Genomic DNA, 22,504 nt, shown 5'->3' with positions numbered 1-22,504 from the left:
GTGTCTGCTATGATCGATTTCTACTCAAGGGCTGTATGATCCAAATGTCCTATAACATTTGTTAATGTCTATTGCAAGATGCTTTGCAAAAGCCCACAATCGTACGCATTTATGGTTTTGATGTTCTTTGAGCAAGTCTCTATGATTCATACATTACTTAAATTCTTCAATCCTAAAATTTTAAGTTTTCAGGGTGTTCAGGTTACGTATCAGTTACTCTTGTCCGGGGACTTGGCAAGATGGGGCAGAGCTTCAGCTTTGAATCATTCTGTCTCACAGATGCCCACAAAACTATTTTTGCGCTGGCCATGGGTACAGAGGTAGAGAACAAAAACCCAGAGAGGGAAGGTGCTTTGCCCATAGTGTGACTGCTGGGCAGTGACTAGAGGCCCGACTGCATCACTCTGCCTGTCCCAGAGCCCCACCATATCCTGTCACTTAACAGAGCTGCAGCAGACCGCGAGCCCATGTGAACCCACGTGAGCCCAGGTGTAGGCATTAGGTGCTACGCCCATCTGGCTGTGACTTCTTGCCTCATGGGTACTCCCTTTTGTAATTTTAGACGTGCTATTTAACTTCTATGATCCTCACTTTATCAGTAAAATAAGGATAATAAACCCTACATTACAGGCTGTTGTGACAATTAAACAGACTGTTGGGACGCCTGGGTGGCACAGTCGGTTAAGCGTCCGACTTCAGCCACGATCTCGCGGTCCGTGAGTTCGAGCCCCGCGTCGGGCTCTGGGCTGATGGCTCGGAGGCTGGAGCCTGTTTCCGATTTTGTGTCTCCCTCTCTCTCTGCCCCTCCCCGGTTCATGCTCTGTCTCTCTCTGTCCCCCAAAAAATAAATAAACGTTGAAAAAAAAATAGACTGTGAAGTGTTCAGCCTGGTGCTCAGTTCTCAGTGACACACACAGGGTTTATTATTGTTACTATTTCACACAACCCAGAGCGCCAGTCCATGATGGGGCGTTCTAGGGCATTCTAACATAGCTGTCCTGTTGGAAAACTTGTTTAAAACTACATCTGCTTAGACCTAGACTGGGTGGGGGCACAGGCCGCCCTTGGTCTCCACTGTTCTGGGCTGCATGAAGAGGGACTCTGCCTATAAACTCCTGGCCTTCTGTCCCACCCCTTCCTCATCCCACAGCAGAGTTACTGGGTTCTTGGGTGGCAGCCATTGGTCCATATCGGCTGGCAGGGTGGGGCTAACCTAGTAAGGGCTTGCTTTTACAGAGGGTGAGGCCTCTTTCTGCTCCTTCCCCTGGATGAGGATTCGGCTGCACCCCTAGGTGACTAGGTGTCGACTCTGTAGACCCCCATGCTCCCTCGGGGAACAGGGCAGGCTGGCTTGCTGCTAGTATAGCCAGGACTTGTGTTGAATCCCAATGAGAACAGGTTTGACCTCCATTTCTAAGGGTTCCAAACATAGATGGGTAGGCATTAACCTTTTCAACCCCAGCAGACATTCTCTAAAGTTTCTAATTCAGGAGGTCTTAGGTGGGGCTCAAGCCCAGCATTTTAAAATAAATGGGGCACTCTGGTGCATATCACCTCTCCTACAAACCTGTGGAAGCAGTGAAAGCTTTGTTACCAGAGGCATTCAAGAGGAGAGTGGGTGCTATTTGGGCCTCGGTCCCCCATTCTGGTATGAATACCGCAGGCTTTCCTTAACACTGTTTCCCAATCTAGCATTTTATAATTTGATCATTCTAAAATCAATTTATTTGAAGGCTCCTGGGTGCCTTTTCTGTTTTGGGTATTGAAGGATTACCAAAAAACCAGAAAGGCATGGAAATTATCTGATAAACAAGGCAGATCACGCATTATCTTCTCTGACTCCTGAGAACGACAGTCCAGGAATACACTGGTATTTGCTGTGAGAACAAGAGAGGAAAAGTGGCAATGGTGGGCAAGCGGGGGGACAGCCAAGTGGGGGAAGGGGCAATCTGAGCCCCCGGGGGACACTGAGGGGAAGCGAGACCCCTGATGCATGGCACAAGGGACCACTGAAGGCAGGTGAGATGGGGTGAAAGAACACAGACCCTCGTCTGCTGCCCTCACCTTGCAGCCAGTCAGCTCTCTTCCCCACACAGTCTGGCTCATTCTCATAATCAGCGGGACCATGGTGACTTCAGGTGTGGACATACCAGGCACAGTAACAAAACATGAAGCTGAAAACTAGTAAACAAACCTCAAAGCCCCCAATCCCTGGCCTCTGACCTGCTCCTGCAACTCAGGCACCTCCTGTTCTGTGAAGAGAAACCAACCTCCGAAGAGAAAAGGCATCCCACGCCGCCGTCCGAACGCCTCCTGACAAAAATGCTGCTCACATTCTCATCACCCTGGGTGAAACCCCATCCCTCCCCCAGAGCTTCTGCTCAGCCCTCTGAAGTAGGAGCACCAGACATTTGAGAAGGTTCCCAACATGAAGGAGAGAGGCCAAAAGAAACCAACAAAAAGAAAGAAATCTGGAGTAAAAACGGGAAATGTAGGGGCAAAGCCCCATCAATAATAACACCTGATAAATTCGAGAACGTCTCCCATAAAGCACAAAATGAGAGAGATATGGAGGAAAAGAAAGGAAAGATTAAAAACAGAATTAGAAGGTCAGTCTATGATCTGACTATAAGGATTTTGAGAAAGAGAAAATAGAAATATAGAAGGGAAGAAGCTGTCACAGAAGTGACATACGAAAATGTACCAGAATAAAAGGAGAACTCTGCACAATGAAGGAAAAAGAGCCACACCAAAGGATATAAACTGTAAAATTATAAAGAGAGAGATAAAACTCTAGAAGCTCCCAGAGGTAAATAATAGTTTACCTACGAAGTGAGTAAAATAAGAAAGCCATCAAATTTCTCATCAGCACTGCCAGATACTCGAGAACAATGAGCGATCCCTTCAAAATTCTGAGGAAAATTATATTCATCCAAGAGTTCTTCACCCAACCCCACTCTCTATTAGGTATACATATAGTATAATTTTCAGACATGGAAAATCTCAAAAGATTTCCCTTCCCTCATGTTTTCTTAGGAAAGTACTAGAGGAAATGACTCAGCAGAAGAAGAAAATAAACCAAGAAGAGGAAGACAGGGGACCCAAGAAACAGCAGATCCTACCTGCTAGAGAGACACAGGAAACCCAGCAGGACAAGCCTGCATCAGATCCAAACTAGAGACAGCTAGTTTAGGTTAAAATAACAGGCCAGAAGACTGAGGTACAGAAATAGAACTGACAGAACATTTCCAATATATTTTAGCATTTTGCAAATTTATTGCTGAACACAATATTAAAGCATGTGGAAAAAATCAACTGTAGGTACAAAGAAAATGAAGCAAGTGAGAAATAACAACAAAGGTATCACTAACTCCAGGAGAAACAAAAGGTTGCATGAAAAAGGAAAATGATCAGGGTACATAATAATATAAATATTAATTAGTGATTAATAAAAGATTGTGCTATAACTGTATTAGAAGAACAGAAAGGGGAGGGGAGAGAGAGTGGTGTAAGGATGCTTGGACCTCAAGTGTTACAATAGAACATCAATGAAAATGTCTAAAACGAACGACAGAAGTAGTGTTACAACCAATGATTTATATTTAGATTATGATTATATATACATGCATATAGATTTATTATATGAAACTAGCTTAAATTATTTTAAAATATGTGGGAATTGTTAAATAACAGTTAAAGGAACTGTAAGAGACTCAGCAGGTAAAGTAATGGACCCCTGCTCCTCCCTATGGGTTTTTTAGTAGGATTGGATTCCTTTTTAAACAATTTCCATGTAGTGTTCTGACTAAAACAATGAAAAATTTGTTTTAAGTATTAGGTTGAGATAGAAGTAATTTTTATTTGGGATGTTTTTCTGGAGTTTTGTGCACCCCACTGAGATTCTGGGTGCTGAATCCCTGGTCTATATGCTCAGGGTCCTTTGCTGTGATTCAGCCACACAACCTAACTGTCCTGGGCCTGAGCAACGTGAATGTCTCGGGGAGGTGCTGAGCCACATCCCGGACCTGACAGATAGCTCTGTGTGTGTGTGTGTGTGTGTGTGTGTGTGTGTGTGTTATGTTCCACACCAAGCTCTCCTGGGCAGGGGCCCAGGCTAACAGTGTTCAAAGCATAGAGAGGAATTATTATCGGTGAGGGCCGTTTGAGAAGCTCAGAGGTCAAGTTACACATGAGAGGAGTGTTATTGTTCCAATAGTAGGACTTGAAATCTGCCAGAAGCAACATCTGCCTCATCTAATTATGGAAGCACAGTGTCTGGGTTTGCATCTCCCCTGGGCCCTGCACCTACCAGGTCTCTCAGTCTCCATTAAACTGCACAGATTGGTGCCAAAGAAACAGAATAGGCCCTTGTGCCTGGAAGACAATCCCCACCGTCACTAGCCCCTGCTAGTCCCCTTCATCAGGTTAAGCTAATAGAAGAGGCTACTTAGTCTCCCCGATGAAATGCTTTTTCAGTCAGTCAACAATATTAGTGACGTCCACTCCCCACCAGGCAATGCAGGGAGAGAAAGGTGAATCCAAAAGAGAGAGGCTCAGCCCCTCAAGAGATTACAGTCAATGTGAACTCGGAGGGAAGCAGTAAGAAAGGGCACGTCCCAGTGCTGCCCTATCAGACCGAAGGCCCGGGAAACGCTATTATGGGAATTCAACAGAGCGAGTGAAAAGCTTTTGTTGGGAGCATCAGGCCAGGCTCAAGTGGTGTTTAGCCTCTCCTTTCTATTTTCAGAAAGGCTGTTAAATCATATTTCTTTTCTGGAGTTTGTAACTGCTGGAGTTGGGCCTTTCTTAAAGGTTAAGTGATGTGGATTGAAAGAGGTAAGACAGAATAAATGGTACCAGGCAGGGAGGATGGTGGGAGAGCAGAAGGGACATCCGGGAAAGCAGGAGAGTCGAAGGCTGCTAGAGATGAGATGCGTTGGGATTGGAGACGGGGCCCAAATTCGGGGGCCTTGAATGCCAGGCTGAGGAAACGGGCTTCATCGGGTGGGCGCAGGATCCACTGCGTCACCAGGTGGCAAGTGTTTCAGAGCACAGTGATAAGCACTTCACAACGCCATCGAGCATGCACTATTGTGCCCATTTTACAGATGCAGAAACTGGGACTCAGAGAACTGCAGGAACGCGTTCAAGGCACACAGCTAGAAAGTGGCAGAGGTAGGAAATCGACAACTTTCTGAATTCCAAGTCGGAGCATTTTCCACCATGCTCTGTGCCCTCCCACTGAGGGGCGTGGCGCAAGCCCACCAAAGCACTGCCAGAAGAAGGTGGTGTGGCGGGCAGGCCTGAAATGACAGGAGCGTGCGGGGGCGGGCAGAATGTGAGTGTGGCCCCAGCTGACCCATCCCCCTTATCTCTTGTGGCCTCCCTGGCACTCTTGTTGAGGCACTGTCGGTTTTCTCACATGCCTAGCTCTCTCTCTGTCTTGTTTTGGTTTTTTGCACCGGCTGTTTGCTTGGCCTGGGGTGGCGTTTCCCCTCCCATCGGGCTACCTAGCCATCCCCTAACCCTCAGGGCGGACACCACCTTCTCCTAAAGGCTTCCCTGGGCGCCTCCTCTACTGTGCTGGGCTGCTCCCTGATCCTTTCATCCTTGGGATCCCCCCTCCATGGGCCTCACTGTCTGCTGTCCCTTCCATCTGCCCCTCCGGCAGTGTGAGCTCCTTGCAGGCAGGAACTTTGCCTGCCTTACTACCTCTGGGGGGTCTGATGCACTGTGGACACTCAATAAATACTGGTTTCATTTGAGCAAAACGAGTTGATCAGAATTACTATGGATGTAGGAGATTATAGACTTGAGTCACCTGCAGTGGTCCAGAGGAGGAAGGAGCAGGGCCTGAATTGGGGGGCATCAGTGGGAGAAAGGGAGAAAGGGGCTGAATGAGACTGAGACTTGGAGGAAGACAGGCAGGAGCAGCAGGGAGAGGGGAAAAGCCAGGTTCGGAAAGGGTTCCAGCAGAGACATCTCTGGGGAAGGGCTAAGACCTGCTTCCCAGAGATCTGTCTCATCTACTCCCCCTGCTTCCTGCTCCTCTCAGCACCAGGGGCCTCCCCCTACCGGCCACCCTGTCTAAAGCAGCCTCCGTTGCCACCCCCTCCCTCCTCCTGGCTTTGTTCTGCTTCAGAGCATTTATTACTGCGTGATTTCCTAGATGTGTCTCTGATCTGTGTCCTTCAGGACGAGCTGGCCACGGACTGGGAGCGCCTTGATGCAACTGCTTCTGTCGAGTTGGGATCTGCCCGGAAGGCCAAGGCCGAAATGGCAACAGCAGGGGGGATTCCAGTACCCTGTGCTCAAACCTAGCTCTGCTGTCTGCTGTCTGGGTGAACCTGAAACACATTCGTTAATCTCACGCTGTGGCTCAGTTCTCACCTGCGAGATGGGGAGGATATCGACGGTGCCTGATTCCTAGGGTCACTGCACAGACTCCACGAGTAACACGTGGACCGAGATGAGAGCGGAGGGGCCCACGCCAAATGTCAGCTCTTGGCTCTCCGGGCCCAGGTGTGAAGGTGCAGACCTTGCTCTCGGCCTGACCTTTGCCCAACGGCCTCTGCCTTCAAGGCTTTGCCCCACGGCAACTCCAGACTGGCGGTCAGGGCCACGAGAGTCGCAGGGCAGGAGCCTCTTGGCCAAGCCATCTCCAGAGCCACTCACCTTTCCCCACGCGGGCTTGGGGGATTCTCTGCCTTGCAACACCCACTCCAGGCCACGCACTCAGAGGGCAGCTCAAATATTCGCTTTCCCTGGGCTGTCTTGAAGACAGGACAGCGAAGTTCAGGCAAGCTTCAAAGACTTTCTTTAAGATTCCAGACGGCATGGCTTCAAGAACTGTTAACGTATCTCTGTATTCCTCCAACCTTCCTTGCCTGCAGAGTGAGACGCCAGCTGAGCTGACTGAGGGGCCCGGGTGCCCCAGGCCAGGGACACGCATCACCACACGGCTGGAGCCGAGCCGCTGGAGCTGTCAAACCAGAAGCTGGAGCAGACAGGAGCCTTGGGGCGACTTCAGTCCAAGCCCCTCTTCTCAGTGATGAGGAGCTCGGGGTCAGGAGAGGTCACTCGCCCAAGGTCACAGTACTCTGAGCAGTCCGTGGTCTCAGTCTTGCTCATACACTTATTTCTCAGCAGGTGGCATGGGGGTCTGTTTGTGTTCATGGGGGTGAGGAAGCGTTAGAAAATTCATGGGTTGGCGTATTCACCATTCTAAGGTCACGGAAGGTTTGTGCATTCTTTCCACACTTAGGGAGCATCTCAGTGTCACTGACACCATGTTCAGACCCAGGATAGTTCAAAGATGAGGTCTCTGACCTCGGTGCCTGAGAACGACCAGCAGGGGAAGGACCACTGGACTCTGAAACGGGACGAAGAGAGTGTCTGAGAGGGGACTGTCTGGGGAAGACTGATGTGAGAACGACCAACCCTGAAGGTCCACGGCAAAGAGGTGATGCATGTAGACTGTCCAGCACACATCCCACACCCACAGGACAACGACACAGAGCTAATACCGAGGGACTGACTCCTAAATGCCAGGCTGAATCATCCTGAGAAGATAAATTCTCACAACTCTGTGAGTTGTGCACATTTTATCTTCATTTTACTCACAAAGATACTGAAGCCCAGAGAGGGTGAGTAACCTGCCCCAAGACACACAGCCGGTAAGTAGAAGAGCTGAGATCCTAACCTGCGTGTTGGTCCCAGGGTCCTTGCTCTGAATCACTCTTCTAGGAGTTTGCACGCTTGACCAGGCATCAGGTGCACCTGGAGGCCTGGTAAAACACAGATCGCTGAGCTGCAGCCCCAGAATTTCAGATTCAGAAGGCACTGGTCTGGGCAGGGACCACACTTCGAGAGGCAGGCTATGAATTACAGCTGAGTCGGGAAGCTAACAGGACTCGAACTGCCCCATCTGAAAAGCCTGAATTATCTAAAAGAGAAGATTCGCATCCCTGAATGTCATTTGAAGGAGCACGGACATCAGCCTGTGAGCGGCTCTGAAGTGAGCGTGCAGAGGTGACAGTCTCCAATTTTCTCGTTTCCTGTTTCCCTTCAAAGGAAACCCATCCGGGAGCTGCTCCCAGCCCCGCTGAGTGTGTTCTCTGGCTACAGAAAGCATCTGGGTCACACCCAAAATGAGATTCTTCATTTCAAAGAGGAGAGGTGCGATTTCGAAGTCACTGAAGCATAAAAATGTTGGGCTGTTTGGGGCTTGAAATCACTTTAACACAGACGAACGAGTTTCTCCTTACAGTCTTACAAAAATCAAGCTCTCTCTCCTTCCAGGGCTTGAAGCCGAGAGAGCTGTAGATCAAAAGCTCTCAGAAAGTAAGTGCTTTCAGGCGCCCGGGGGTGGGGAAGAGGACTGTGCCCCGTCTGGCTTCCTATCCGGGACTCTAAGCTCTGGGGACACCCCCCTTCCCTCTCCGTCAACAAGTCAGGACTTTGGTTCTACTGCACAGAGGTCACAGGCTTCCACGCCAGGAAGCTTAGGCCCCACTGCTTCCTTGCTGCAGTTGCTGGGTGATTACTAAACCTCTCTGAGCCCGAGTTTATAATCTGTAAAACAGAAAGTAGTAATACGTATTTCCAAGTGCCACTCTGTGATTTAAATGAGATGTTGGCTGACATCAACTTAGCACCAGCTGCACGCACGGTTCCAAGGGCCTGGCATGTATGTCCTTCTCCCAATCTTACAAAGGCCCCGTGAAACAGGTGCCATTGTAACCTCATTGAAGAGGTGAGGAAACAGGCTAAGAGAGGTGTAGTAACCTACTCAAAATCCCTCAGCGCTTGGGTGGTGGTGCTGGGACCACAACACGTACGCCCACTGCACCGCCCTGCCCACCCCGCACCGCACGGCTCCACGCGGCACTGCCCTCCCTACACCGCCCTGCACCACCCCACACGGCAGCTGGAGCCGTTCCGTGACCTTCTCTCTGGAGCTCATTCTATTACAGAACCACATTTTTCACCCCTTTCTTAATCTCATGGGGAATTTTTCTGCCATGAGATCCTTTGTTTGTATTTTGTAGATCAGCGATAATTACTGTGATGAAATCATGATCATTTCACAATGCCAGGTGTGCATGGTATAACGGTGTAAGAATGAGCTATGTACTTATGCACACGTGCAGCATTTATCCAGGCTGATCACAAACCGACCTCAGAATAACCGCAATTTGTTCACCAAAGGAGACATAATGTGTTGCTTTCTCTTTATGCAACAAAACACGACTGGCAATGAGTGACAATAACAAAGTCACATCTACCTGAGGTAGAATTCATAACACTGTTCTAAGTAATTGTTCTGAATATGAAATTAAAATGACAACTTATTTAGAAGACAATCACATTGAGAAAGTGGCATATTACAATCTCAGGAATGTTGGCAAATCTCTGTTCAAAGGAAAAAATGTATAAATAATAATAAAAAAGCAGAAATTTATAAAACTGGAAAGCAGCAAAATCAATAACAGAGTTTAGTCTTTCAAATAACAAAATTAGAGGCAACGAGTTGGAAGTTTTGTTTTAAAAAAGACAGCAAAGTGCAATAAATCAAATTAGATCAAGTGAGAAGATATATAGACATAGAGGACATTAAAACTTAGAGTTGTATACATATCTGCAGACATATTTAAAAGTGTCAATGAGATATATAACTTTATTGAAAAGGCAGAAATTAACAAAATTGACCCAAGAAAAAATAGATTAGATTGTTAAAGAAGAAACTGATAAAGCTTCTTCAAAGAATTTCTTCCCGACAATTCTAGGTCGAGACTGTTTTACTAGTAAGTTCTTTTGATACCAACTAATGTTACAGAATCTGCTCTAGAAAGAGTGAAAGGTGAAAAGAGATTAAAAAAAATATATGGGTTCAACATTAAAAGCTCCAGAAAGATTTCATCTATTGACGTAAGTATACAAACACTAAACAAGATATGAGTGAATCAAATTTAACAACATGTAAAAATATTCCACAACAACCAAGGAAGACGTATCCCAGGAATGTATGTAGGGATGGTTTAAAATAAGCCATTCTAATGTTATAACACATCTGATAATTGACTGTCTGGTAACACAAAAGCATCAATAGCTTAATAGAAATCAGGAGATATTTTGCGCATTGCTGATCATCTACAAAAACCAAGATGGGACAGATAATTCCTAACGAGGATAAATAATATCCATTTCAAATTAATAAAAATGAATATACCCAGTAGTGAAACACAACAGGTGTTCCCAATAAATCAGGAAAAACAAATATGCCTCCTCCAGTCAACACCGTCAACATATCCTAGCCAACGCAAGAAGACATGGAGGTCAGTAAAGACATAAGAAGCGTCACTGTTAGAAAAGAAGGGGCCAAACTGGCATTCGCTGCAGATGCTATCAATAAACGTCCATCTGAATTGTCTAGGTAAGCAAACAAAGAAACAGAAACTATGAGCAAGCAGCAGAGACTTCCAGATTACCACACACAATCAGGAGCTTTCCCATACTTTAACAACTAGTTAGAAACCATAATGGGAAAACCTCCGGTAGCAGCAACCTGCTACAAAATACCTAAGCAATTAATAAGAAAATTACCGTTTCTAGTTCTTAGGAATGCAACAGCAACAAAAACAACTGAGTGGTAGAAAGAAAACCTAAATGCAGAGGGAGGCACGCTTCTCAGCGGAAGTAATAAATCAGGGAAAACAGTCTCGACTGAGTCCAGATTCACGAATCGGTTTAACACAATTCCAATCAAAAGTTCGATTCCAGTGACATTTTTGTTTGTGCTGGGAAAGGAGGAAAGGTTCAGAGTTCCCACGGAGGAACACACAAGTGAATGTTTCTGACACGGTTTTGAAAACGAAGACTGGTGACGGCAGTATGAAATCTACACTCAAGTGACAATAATGACAAAAGCAGGGGTGGGCCCTCACCACAGAAATTCAAGAGGAACAAAGTGGACAGTCCAGAAGCAGAAACTCATGTGTATCACAAATGGAACGTGTGCGTAAGGCAACCCCAAAAATCAATAGGGGAAAGGTGGTCTGAATTAGTGAGTAGTTGAGGAAGAGTGGGAAGAGAGATGGGGAAATGCTACATTTAAATGCTTTACGCCATGTTCTGGAATAACTCAAAAGATTTTAAGAATTAAATGTAAAAACCGTTCCCATAAAACAACCCACAAATAAATACAGATGAATACTCATTGTATTTCTGAGAGGGGAAGAAATTTCTAAGCTAAAAACAAGTGGAAGAGGGGCGCCTGGGTGTCTCAGTTGGTTAAGCACCCGACTCTTGATTTTGGCTCAGGTCATGATCTCACGGTTCATGAGATCGAGCCCTGCACCAGGCTCCACAGTGTGGAAACTGCTTGGGATTCTCTCTCTCTCCCTTTCTCTCTGCCCCTCCCCTGCGTGTGTGTGCTCGCTCTCTCTCTCTGTCTCTCTCTCTCTCTCAAAATAAATAAACTTAAAGAAAAAGTAGAAGAAATCTCAGAGGAGAAGAAAGCCTTTTATACATAAAAATATTTTATAATCCACACATTGAAAATAAAAAGGAAATTAAATGTAAAAAGGAAATGTCATAAAGGATATTGTTAATATTCCTAATAGCAAAAGGGATTGTAAAAGTTACTAGCAGAATCCTTAACATCCCAGTAGCCGCGTAAGGAAGATGCGTGACTATATAGACCATTTACAGAAGAAACATTTGAAAACCAGTTTATTGTGGTAGGCTCAGCAAGGACCTCCTAAAAGGTATCCACAGTCTAATCCCAGAAACTGGAAGTAAGTTATGTGGCAAAAAAAAAATTTTGTAGTTAAGGATCTCCAGATGGGAAGATTATCCTGGAACACTTGGGTGGGCCCTAAGTGCAATCCTTATAAGAGGGAGACACAGGGAAATTTGACCCTGGAAGACCCAGGAAGAAATGTGACCACAGAGAGCTTGGAGTGCAGACAGACACACAGCTGGAAGAGGCAGGGGACAGAGTCTCCTCTAGGGCCCCTGGAGGAACACAGACCTTCTGACACCTTGATTTTGGCCCGATGAAACTGGTTTGGAATTTCGGCCTCCGGGAATATGAGAGAACACATCTGAGCCTCTGTTGTGGTGATTTCTTATAGCACCAACAGGAAACTCATGCACTTATGAAATATCTAATCTCACTAATAAACACAAAATCATACTATAATGTGATGCTATATTATTTCTCCTATAAAATACCAGCGTTATTTAAATGCTTGTGGATGACAAAGGTACAGGGACAGGTATGGTCTTGAACACTGCTGGTGGGAAAGAAAATGGAGCCAGCCCCTCAGGGGAAAGATTTGATAATATGCATGAAAGCCTTAAATAAATTTATATTCTTTGACCTACTGTTTCCATTTCTGGGGCACTAACCCACATAAATAATGAGAGAGCTGAATAATGATTTGTGCAGAGGACTGTTCATCTCAAGTTTTCAAACTGCAGTGTTTCTTTAATAAGCACCAGAACAATCCAGATGTCCAGAAAATAAAAGAACAATAAAACAGATGATCATAACTCATAAAACAAAATACTGTACAATTATTAACATTATCATGCCAAATAATTCCCATGACTTCTCCACATAATGTTGCAAAATAATCAGCATATAAAAAGATATACACATGTAATGAACTAAATGCGTGTGTGGGGGCAAGATTATATGATTAAAACTAATGGAAAGAAAAATTAAAAATTAGAATGTTTATCCAGAAATGGTAAAGTGTAGAAGCTTTAATGTTTTCATTTTCCAAATTCTTTCACATTACATACAATGGGTATGGATGCATCACGGTCATAAAAATCAAGCACATAAGTTAACAGAAAAGACTTAAAAGATTTATGTGGGGGCGGGGGGTTGGGGAAAACAGGTGACGGGGGTTAAGGAGCGCACCTGTCGTGGTGTTGTACAGAGGTGTTGAATCGCTATGTTGCACACCCGAAACTAATATTACGGTGCAGGCTAACTAACTGGAATTTAAATAAAAACTTTTTAAAAGGGAAAAAAGATTAATGAAAGAGCTGTTTGTTTCAATATTATTCACAGTGAAAATTCAGAAGGCAAACGTGTTCAATACCGGACAATGGCTTCCTATACCCCTTTGTGATGGAACATGATGATGCTAATGAAACGTTTATTTACACTTTACGAATGTGCTTGTAAAGAATCTTTAGTGATGCAGAGAAATGAACCTGATATGGTAGTAAGTGATTCTTTAAAAGCAGAACACAAAGCTAGGCACGGTAATCTCGACCGTGTAACAGATACATAGAAACATAGAAGGAAACGGACCAAAATTCTAAAAGTACCATCCTCCCCTAACATGGCCGAATTTCAAGTGGCTTTACTTCCTTCTTTCTGTTTTTCAAATTTTCTGAGCTGAGCCCACAATATTTCTACAAAAGAACACAATGGATGTCAGTCGTGGGAGAAGTGTGTCCCCAGTAGAACAATGATGAGCCCTGAACTGGCACAGGTCTTCGCTGGCCTGGTAGCTCACCCACCACGGATGTTCCCCAGGTGGTCGAAACCTAGCATTTACGGCCCCAAGTTGTTCCCCTGTCTTCTCCCACTTCTGCCTACAATTTTCATGGAAGTGCCTTTCTTCTTCCTCACTGCAGGAGAAATAGCTAATTAATATGTTGGCAAAATATCCTTTGGAAGCATAAAATGTCACATAAATGTTCAACTCCCACATGTTTTACAATGTGTGTTTGATTAAATTCGCAGCACAAGTGTTAATTCCCACATTCACTTCCCCATCTGGCCTTCTGGCGACTGTGCTAAAAGTCCTCCCACTACTCCCTCCAACCTCTGCATTTCAAAGCAATTGTTTGCATGTAAATGCAGTCCTTCCCTTCTTACTTTTTTTTTTCGTTTTCACAAGCTGAGTTGTCCCTGTCTTTGAAGGTAACTGAGAAACAGGATGAACCCAGAGAAAATGAGATTCTGACACTCAGTGAAATAACTATGCGTCTCATGTAGCCAGAATACCACCAATCCCCACTGAGATGAATGGAAAGTTCTGATCTGACATTCCTTCCTGTACCAGAAGCCCAATATCCATCTTCCTGGAGCATGGATTTGAAAATAAGGCATTCACCGAGTTAACAGCCTGTGGCCAGGTCCAAGATGCTGGAAAAATCCAATCTGATGGGAAAAGACAGTCCCTGGGCACCAATGGCATACCTGCTCAGCTGGCTCGGGGCCAGAAGGCGGGCCTGCGCACCTGTTGCTGAGGGAGCACCTGCCTGGGAATCCAGGCACCGGGGGCCTCAAGTCAGCTCCACCTTCAAGTTGCTCTGTGATTTGGACGGTTCCTTTCAGTGACCTTGTCATCTTTGAAGCTGCCATCTGTGAAGCTGCTTCTCCTCCGGGGCTCCCTATCTCAGCATCTGGTGCCCCACTTTACCTGGCTGACCTGCCACACACCAGGAGATATCCTGACTCCTCCCACCTCTAACAAGGCACGCCGCCATTCCCCATCGAGCGTGTCCACTTGTCCCCCGCCACTACTTGAAACCAAGCTCCTGTCTCCCCACCGGACCAGCGCAGTCTCTCCGGGTTTGGCTGGGATCCAATATGCTCTCCACGTGGCAGCCCAAGTCTTTCTTTTAAGTGTACATCTTGTCCTACTGCCACTGGTGGATGATGGCTCAGTGCTCCCGAATGAAGAGAAGCCTCCACAGGTGCCCACGCTCCTGATCAAGGTGTGTGAAAAGTGGCCCACGAGGCAGGATCCAGACCACAAATGGGAGGGTTTTTTTCAAGGTCAACTGGTTTCCAATATTTAAAAATCAAGAAATAGGGGTACCTGGGTGGCTCAGTCCACTAAGCATCCAACTCTTGCTTTCTGCTCAGGTTATGATACGACAGTTCGTGAGATTGAGCCCCACGTCTGGCTCTGCACTGGCAGTGCAAAAACTGCTTGGGATTCTCTCTCTCTCCCTCTCTCTGTGCCCCTCCCCTGCTCTCTCTCTCTTTCTCAAAATAAATAAGTAAAACTTTAAAAAAAAAAAATCAAGAAATTTGACATGAAGATCTGGATTCTAACTTCTCTTGAAAATCAGAAAACTGATCACCTGCAGCCCAGTATCTGTCACGGAAACAGTAGCAGCTGCTCTCACTGAACAAGGTATGTCCCCCCAGCCATCACAGGGCCACTGAAGCCCCTCATCTTGCCTGCCCTTCACTGTACTCACAGCGTGTGGCCCCCACTTGCCTTTCCATGCCCCCACCCATCTCCCTCTCAGTGCCCTAGTGCCCCTGGGGTTTTGCCTCTAGACAAATGACAGGGCCTTCACTTATACTGTGTCCTCTGCCTGAAACACTCTCCCCTGTCTGCCCCCACCCTCCTGGCCTGGGTAAATCCTACCAACCCTCAAGGCATGAGTTTAAATGTCACTTCTCACAGGACAACCAACCATTCCTGGCACCCGCTCTAGGATAGTGTCCTACCTTTCCCCCATCGTGCTGGTCATCTTCGGTTACCTGTCTTTCCTGTGAACTCCCCAAGGGCAAGGACTAGTCTGACCTCTGTGCATGGCTACCAGGAACCAGTCCAACACGTGGCACAGAACAGCTGTCTAAAACACTTTCTGGATGAGTGAATAAACTTGCAAACCTCTGGATTTTGTGCACGCACACGTCTGTAAGACAGGATCTACTGGAGGGAAAAGAAGCTGAAGCCAACAGAAATAAAGCATGGGACGGGGACGTGCGCAGGGTGTCTGTTCTGGGGATGTGCTGCACAGTGTCACTGTTTGTCAGAGGAGCTCCCCAGAGGAAGGCGTGCTGGTGTGGAGCTCGAGGACCTGCAAGCATGCCTGCCACCAAGGGGGCCCCTGGCTCGCGGAGGTGGGTGACCTTCCCAGGGTCACACAGTCCATGCGGACCGTGGTCGTCATAAAGGTGCAGAATATACCCAGCTTGTGGACGTGCCCAAAGCTGCAGCTCCAGCATCCAGCTCAGTGTTCCAGAGTGTGCTGGACAGGTAAAGGAGTGAGCAAATGACAGGAGAAGACAGAGGTTCACGAAAGACCAAAGGGCCTGCTATGGATGGAATGTTGGTGTCCCCCAAAAAATCACATGTTGAAACTTCACCTCGAGGCAATGATGTTAGGAATGGAGCCTCTGGGAGGTGATCAGGTCATGAGGGTGGAGCCCTGTACGAGAAAGAGGATCTGTCTCCCCATTTGACAACACAGAGAGAAGGCGGCCGTCCACGAGGCAGGAAGTGGGCCCTCACCAGAACCTGCTCGTGCTGACATCCTGATCCCAGGCTTCCTGCCTCCAGAACTGCAAGGAGTAAGTTCTCTTGTTCTTTTTTTTTTTTTTCAATACAATTTATTGTCAAATTGGCTTACATACAACACCCAGTGCTCATCCCAACAAGTGCCCTCCTCAATGCCCATCACCCATTTTCCCCTCTGCCCTGCTCCCCCCCAACCCTCAGTTTGTTCTCTGTATTTAAGAGTCTCTTGTGGTTTGCCTCCCTCCCTCTCTGTTTATAGCTATTTTTCCCCCTTCCCTTCTCCCATGGTCTTCTGGTAAGTTTCTCAAGTTCCACGTATGAGTGAAGACATATGATATCTTTCTCTGACTGACTTATTTCACTTAGCATAATACCTTCCAGTACCATCCATGTTGCTGCAAATGGCATGATTTCATTCTTTCTCATTGCCAAGTAGTATTCCATTGTATACATATAAACTACATCTTTATCCATTCGTCAGTTGATGGATACTTAGGCTCTTTCCATAATTTGGCTATTGTTGAAAGCACTGCTAGAAACACTGGGGTACAAGTGCCCCTATGCATCAGCACTCCTGGATCCCTTGGGTAAATACCTAGTGGTGCTATTGCTGGGTCATAGGGTAGGTCTATTTTTAATTTTTTGAGGAACCTCCACACTGTTTTCCAGAGCGGCTGCACCAGTTTGCATTCCCAACAGTGCAAGAGGGTTCCCGTTTCTCCACATCCTCGCCAGCATCCATAGTTTCCTGATTTTTTCATTTTAGCCACTCTGACCGGTGTGAGGTGGTATCTCAGGGTGGCTTTGATTTGCATTTACCTGATGATGAGTGACGTTGAGCATTTTCTCATGTGTCTGTTGGCCATCTGGATGTCTTCTTTAGAGAAGTGTCTATTCATGTTTTCTGCCCATTTCTTCACTGGATTGTTTTTCGGGTATGGAGTTTGGTAAGTTCTTTATAGATTTTGAATACTAGTCCTTTATCTGATATGTCATTTGCAAATATCTTCTCCCTTCCATTGGTTGCCTTTTAGTTTTACTGATTGCTTCCTTTGCAGTGCAGAAGCTTTTTATCTTGATGAGGTCCCAAAAGCTCATTTTTGCTTTTAATTTCCTTGCCTTTAGAGATGTGTTGAGTAAGAAATTGCTGTGGCTGAGGTCAAAGAGGTTGTTGCCTGCTTTCTCCTCTAGGTTTTTGATGGTTTTCTGTCTCACATTTAGGTCTTTCATACATTTTGAGTTTATTTTTATGTACAGTTTAAGAAAGTGCTCTAGTTAACAGTGTTGGAAGTCCTAGCATCAGCAATCAGACAACAAAATGAAATAAAAGGCATCAAAACTGGCAAAGAAATCAAACTTTCACTTTTCACAGACAACATGATACTCTACTTGGAAAACCTGAAAGATTCCACCAAAAGACTCCTAGAACTGATACATGAATTCAGCAAAGTCGCAGGGTACAAAATCAATACACAGAAATCAGCTGCATTTTTATACACCAATAATGAAGCAACAGAAAGACAAATAAAGAAACTGATCCCATTTACAGTTGCACCAAGAACCATAGAATACCTAGGAATAAACCTAACCAAAGATGTAAAAGATCTGTACACTGAAAACTGTAGAAAGCTTATGAAGGAAATTGAAGAAGACACAAAGAAATGGAAAAACATTCCATGCTCATGGATTGGAAGAATAAATATTGTTAAAATGTCAATACCACCCAAAGCAATCTACACATTCAATGCAAACCCAATAAAAATTGCACCGCCATTCTTCTCAAAGCTAGAACGAACAATCCTAAAATTTTTATGTAACCACAAAAGACCCCAAATAGCCAAAATAATATTGAAGAAAAAAACCAAAGCGGGAGGCATCACAATCCCAGACTTTAGCCTGTACTACAGAGCTGTAATCATCAAGACAGCATGGTATTGGCACAAAAACAGACAGGTAGACCAATGGAATGGAATAGAGAACCCAGAATTGGACCCACAAACGCACGGCCCACTAATTGTTGACAAAGCAGGAAAGAGCATCCAATGGAAAAAAGACAGTCTCTTTAGCAAATGGTGCTGGGAGAACTGGACAGCGACATGCAGAAGAGTTCTCTTGCTCTCAAGCCGCCCAGCCTCTGGTATTTGACAGCAACCTGAGCTGAGACAGGACCCCAGCCTGGTGGCAGAAAGGACCGGACACTGATTTACAAGAGAGGAGTCCAATGAGGAATTGGAATTCCCCCTGAAAGAGAAAAACTTAGCCTCTACTGAAGCAGATGCTTATTTACTTTTTCACTCTGGGAGGACAACAGGTCTCTCTGTTGACTTTAAAATATGTTTTTATGGGGCACCTGGGTGGCTCAGTCGGTTGAGCGTCTGACTTTGGCTCAGGTCATGATCTCACGGCTCACAAGTTCAAGCCCCGCGTCGGGCTCTGTGCTGACAGCTCAGAGCCTGGAGCCTGCTGCCTGTGTCTCCCTCTCTCTCTGCCCCTCCCTCACTCATGTTCTGTCTCTCTCTGTCTCAAAAATAAATAAACATTAAAAAATAAATAAATACATTTTTACACGTACAGAACAGAGGCTGTGATTGTTACAATGTTTTTATTTTTGCCACACACATAACGTTGACTTTCAGAATTTTAAAATATTTTGAAAACAAAAAGCAAAAGAGCCTCTCTAATGTGGAATCTCACTTTGGTAAGGAGATTGTTTCCCACCTGCTTGCACTAATTCTAGAAATCACCATGCGTGTGGCAACCACAAATATTAAGTGTGCGTTATTTCTGTTTTTGCAAGAGAGAAAAAAATCACGGCCATAATAACCCCAAAGGGTTGATAATAAAAGATCGGAAGTAGATACTTCGGAAGTGACCTCCATCAGGTGAAGTATAAAAAGTCATGTACGATGCTATGGAAATGTAGACGTCAAAATGCTGCAAATGTTCAACCTTATGTATATTTTACCACAATAAAAAGTGTTAGCAAACATTCAAAAACATTTTCTTAATGTTTTTATTTATTTTTGAGAGAGAGAGAGACAGAGCATGAGCAGGGGACAGGCAGAGAGAGAGGAAGACACAGAATCCGAAGCAGGCTCCAGGCTCTGAGCTGTCAGCACAGAGCCTGACGCAGGGCTCAGACTCGTGAACTGCGAGCTCATGACCTGAGCTGAAGTCAGATGCTTAACCAACTGAGCCACACAGGTGCCCCCAAAAACATCTTTAAGGGATAAATGCTATCCAGCTCCCATAATCTTATCATAATCCTCAGCTTATAAAACCTTCCCTGAATGAGGCAGGGGCTGGCCCTCGGCTTATTAAGGGTAAGGCATAAAGGGGCTCGTATTCTCCCAACCTAAGCTCTTACTGTCTTATTGTGATTTAAAAAAAGAAACATATATTTGGTCTCCTGCCCACTTCTAGCACAGAGCTCCCAAAACCCTTGGGATTTCCTAAGAGATGACAGTAATAAAGGTGTCTCAATAATCATAACAAAGCTCTTTAAGCCACACCCGCATTTATGTTAACGAAGTGACTTTGGAAGGCACCTGAGGATGGGGGCTGGGTATCCGTGGAGAAAACCAAGTGACCCAGAACTTCCAGGGAGGGGACAGGACAGAGACTGAGTTCAGTCGCCAAGGGCCAATGATCTAATCAACGATTCCTTTGTAAGGAAGCTTCCACAAACCCCCCAAAGGATGGGGTTCCAAGAGTTTCAGGTGGGCGAACACAGATTCTGGGAGAGTGAGGTCCCAGAGAGGGCAGGGAAACTCCATGCCCCTCCCTCTGCCTTTCCCTGCCTGTCTCCTTTCTCTGGCTGTTCTGAGTTCTACCCTTTTGTGAGAAACCTGTCATCTCGTGGGTCGATGGGTCCCTGTGTTCTGTGAGCTGTTCTAGCAAATTAACCCAACTCAAGGAGAAGGTCGTAGGCACCACTGATTTATGGCCAGTCGGTCGGAAGCACAGGGGACAACCTAGACTTGCAACTGGCATCTGAAGTGGGGACAGCCTCTTGGGACTGAGCCCTGACCCTGTGGGGTCTGACACTGCGTCCAGGTAGATGGTGTCAGAATTGCGTGGATTCACAGGACACCCGGCTGGTGTCAGAGAACTGCTTGATGCATGGAAAGAACGCGCACATAACAATCAGTGTTGGGATCTTGCTCCCGCTCCCAGAGGACCCAGCGTGTCCCTTCTTAGCTGTGTGAGACACGCCCCATACATGGGTCTGGAAGCAGACAGACCCAGGTTCCGGTTTCAGCCACGAGTCAGGTCTGACCTCACCTCTCTCTGCTTCCACGTCCACAGCTGCAGAGGGGAGCCACCCACAGAGCAGCCGCGAGGCTCGGGATGGCACGAACAACGAGCGCACCAGACGTGCGCATTGTCATGAGCACTCCTGTCGCTGGAGCAGGGGCGCCGCTCACGGGGCTGGTCAGCTGTGCTCCGCTCAAGCGCCGGACCGGACTGTGGTAGGCAGCAGGCACCACCCCCATCACCCCGAGATTCACCTCCTCCCGACCCACCTCCCAACCTTCCGCTGTCTTCGGGGAGGCCACGTTCTCCCTCCTCATCCGGCGGGACGCTCCGACAGCAAGTCATCCCCTTCCCCTCTACCCTCTACCCGGAGAGAGAGCCACAGCCTCCAGGCCTCTCTCTGGTCTCTGTAGGTCCTCCCCTCCCTTATCACCCTCCTCCCCCCCCCCCCCCCCACCCGGGCCAGGCTTTCCTTCCTGCCAAGGCCAGAAGGCAAGTCAGCTGTTGAACTGGGATTCAAAGCCAGGCCCTCCTGCTTCCCAAAACAGAAGACTGTGCAAGTGAGGTAGAGCAGAGCAAAACATCTTGGAAAGATGCCCCAAATACAGTAAGTGAAAACAGCCAAGTTGCAGAACAATGCGTGTGGCATGGTTCCATTAAAACAAAAACAACAACAACTATATGTTTATATGAGTTTGTAGAAGCAAAGAAAAACGCCTAAATGAATACAAATTAGCTGCTGACAACAGTTATTGGGTGGGTGGATCTGAACATTCTGTTAAGGTTTGCATTTGTTATGTATTCTTTATGTTCTGGAAAAAAAACAAAAAATCAAACGCAGTCGAAGGAACTCGATAACCGTCCTCCAGTGGTGAGTGAGGGGCCTGCGTGCTCAGGGACGCCATGGACAAGCCTTTGGAGGAAGGGCTCACCTGCAACCACCCCTGGTCCCGGAAGGGATGTGGGGAGCTGAGAGGGTGGCACCAAATGACAACAGACACGGTTGGCCGGCGAGCCGCACTTACCTTTCCCAGCAGCTCAGGCAGGCCCAGCAGTTGCCCCACGAACACGCCAACGCAGATGAAGATGGCGGTCACCTGCCCCAGAGAGCCACGGATCGCCTTGGGCGAGATCTCGTTCAGGTACATGGGGAGCGCGCTGAGGGCGATGCCTGTGAAGGAACAACGGCAGCTGTGAGAGGTCTGTCTTCTCTGCGGGAGGAGCACCCTGGTCAGCGAGAGGGCTGTCTCCCTCGAGGGAGATGGGTCAGGGCCCCCCCTCTGCCGAGCCCCGATAAGAACAGTGCTGCAGCCACAACACTACCCCAAGCTTTCTGCACCAATCGCTGATGCTTTGACATGGCCTGTATCGTTTAATCCAGAAGGCATGGCTGGGAGGCAGATTTCATAGAAGGGAAAACAGACGATGAAGGTGGCGGTGATGGTGGTGACGGTGAAGGTGGTGCTGGTGGTGATGACGATGATGATGGTGGTGGTGGTGGTGGTCGTGGTGATAGTGAAGGTGGTGGTAGTGATGATGATGATGATGGTGGTGATGATGGCGGTGGTAGAGATGGTGACAATGGCGGCGGTGGTGGTGGTGGTGGAGATGGTGATGATGACGGTGATGGTGATGGTGGTGGTGATGGAGGTGGTAGCGGTGATGGTGGTGGTGATGATGGTGACGGTGGTAGTAGTGGAAGAGGTGGTGATGGTGGAGAAGGAGATGGCGGTGGTGGAAGAGGTGGTGGTCATGGTGGTAATGATGGTAGAGGTGGTGGTGGTGATGGTGGTGATGATAATGCTGACGGAGGGGGGGTGACAGTGGTGGCGAGAGTGGCAATGAGAGCGGAGGTAGTGGTAGCACACGGTACTGGTGGTGTTTAGCAGCCAACACACCTAGTGCTTACCAAGTGGCGGGATCCTTCTTATCTCTACGTTTATTAACTTACA

The 22,504-nt window shown here is 46.8% G+C and overlaps 1 protein-coding gene across 2 annotated transcripts in view; it reads right to left on the bottom strand.

Annotated features, from left to right (window-relative positions):
- Positions 1–22,504, bottom strand: part of SLC2A9 (solute carrier family 2 member 9) — a 255,656-nt gene that overhangs the window by 135,931 nt on the left and 97,221 nt on the right. For both annotated transcript variants that reach the window (XM_047855181.1, XM_047855182.1), the window contains exon 6: positions 21,578–21,723. In XM_047855181.1, coding sequence (XP_047711137.1) covers positions 21,578–21,723 — 146 coding nt within the window. The remainder of the gene's footprint in view (positions 1–21,577; positions 21,724–22,504) is intronic.

The sequence above is a fragment of the Prionailurus viverrinus genome, chromosome B1 (assembly GCF_022837055.1).
Source record: "Prionailurus viverrinus isolate Anna chromosome B1, UM_Priviv_1.0, whole genome shotgun sequence".
Classification (NCBI taxonomy): Eukaryota; Metazoa; Chordata; class Mammalia; order Carnivora; family Felidae; genus Prionailurus; species Prionailurus viverrinus.
The sequence above is the reverse complement of the archived record's forward strand: the minus strand, read 5'-3'. Positions and strand labels throughout refer to the sequence as shown.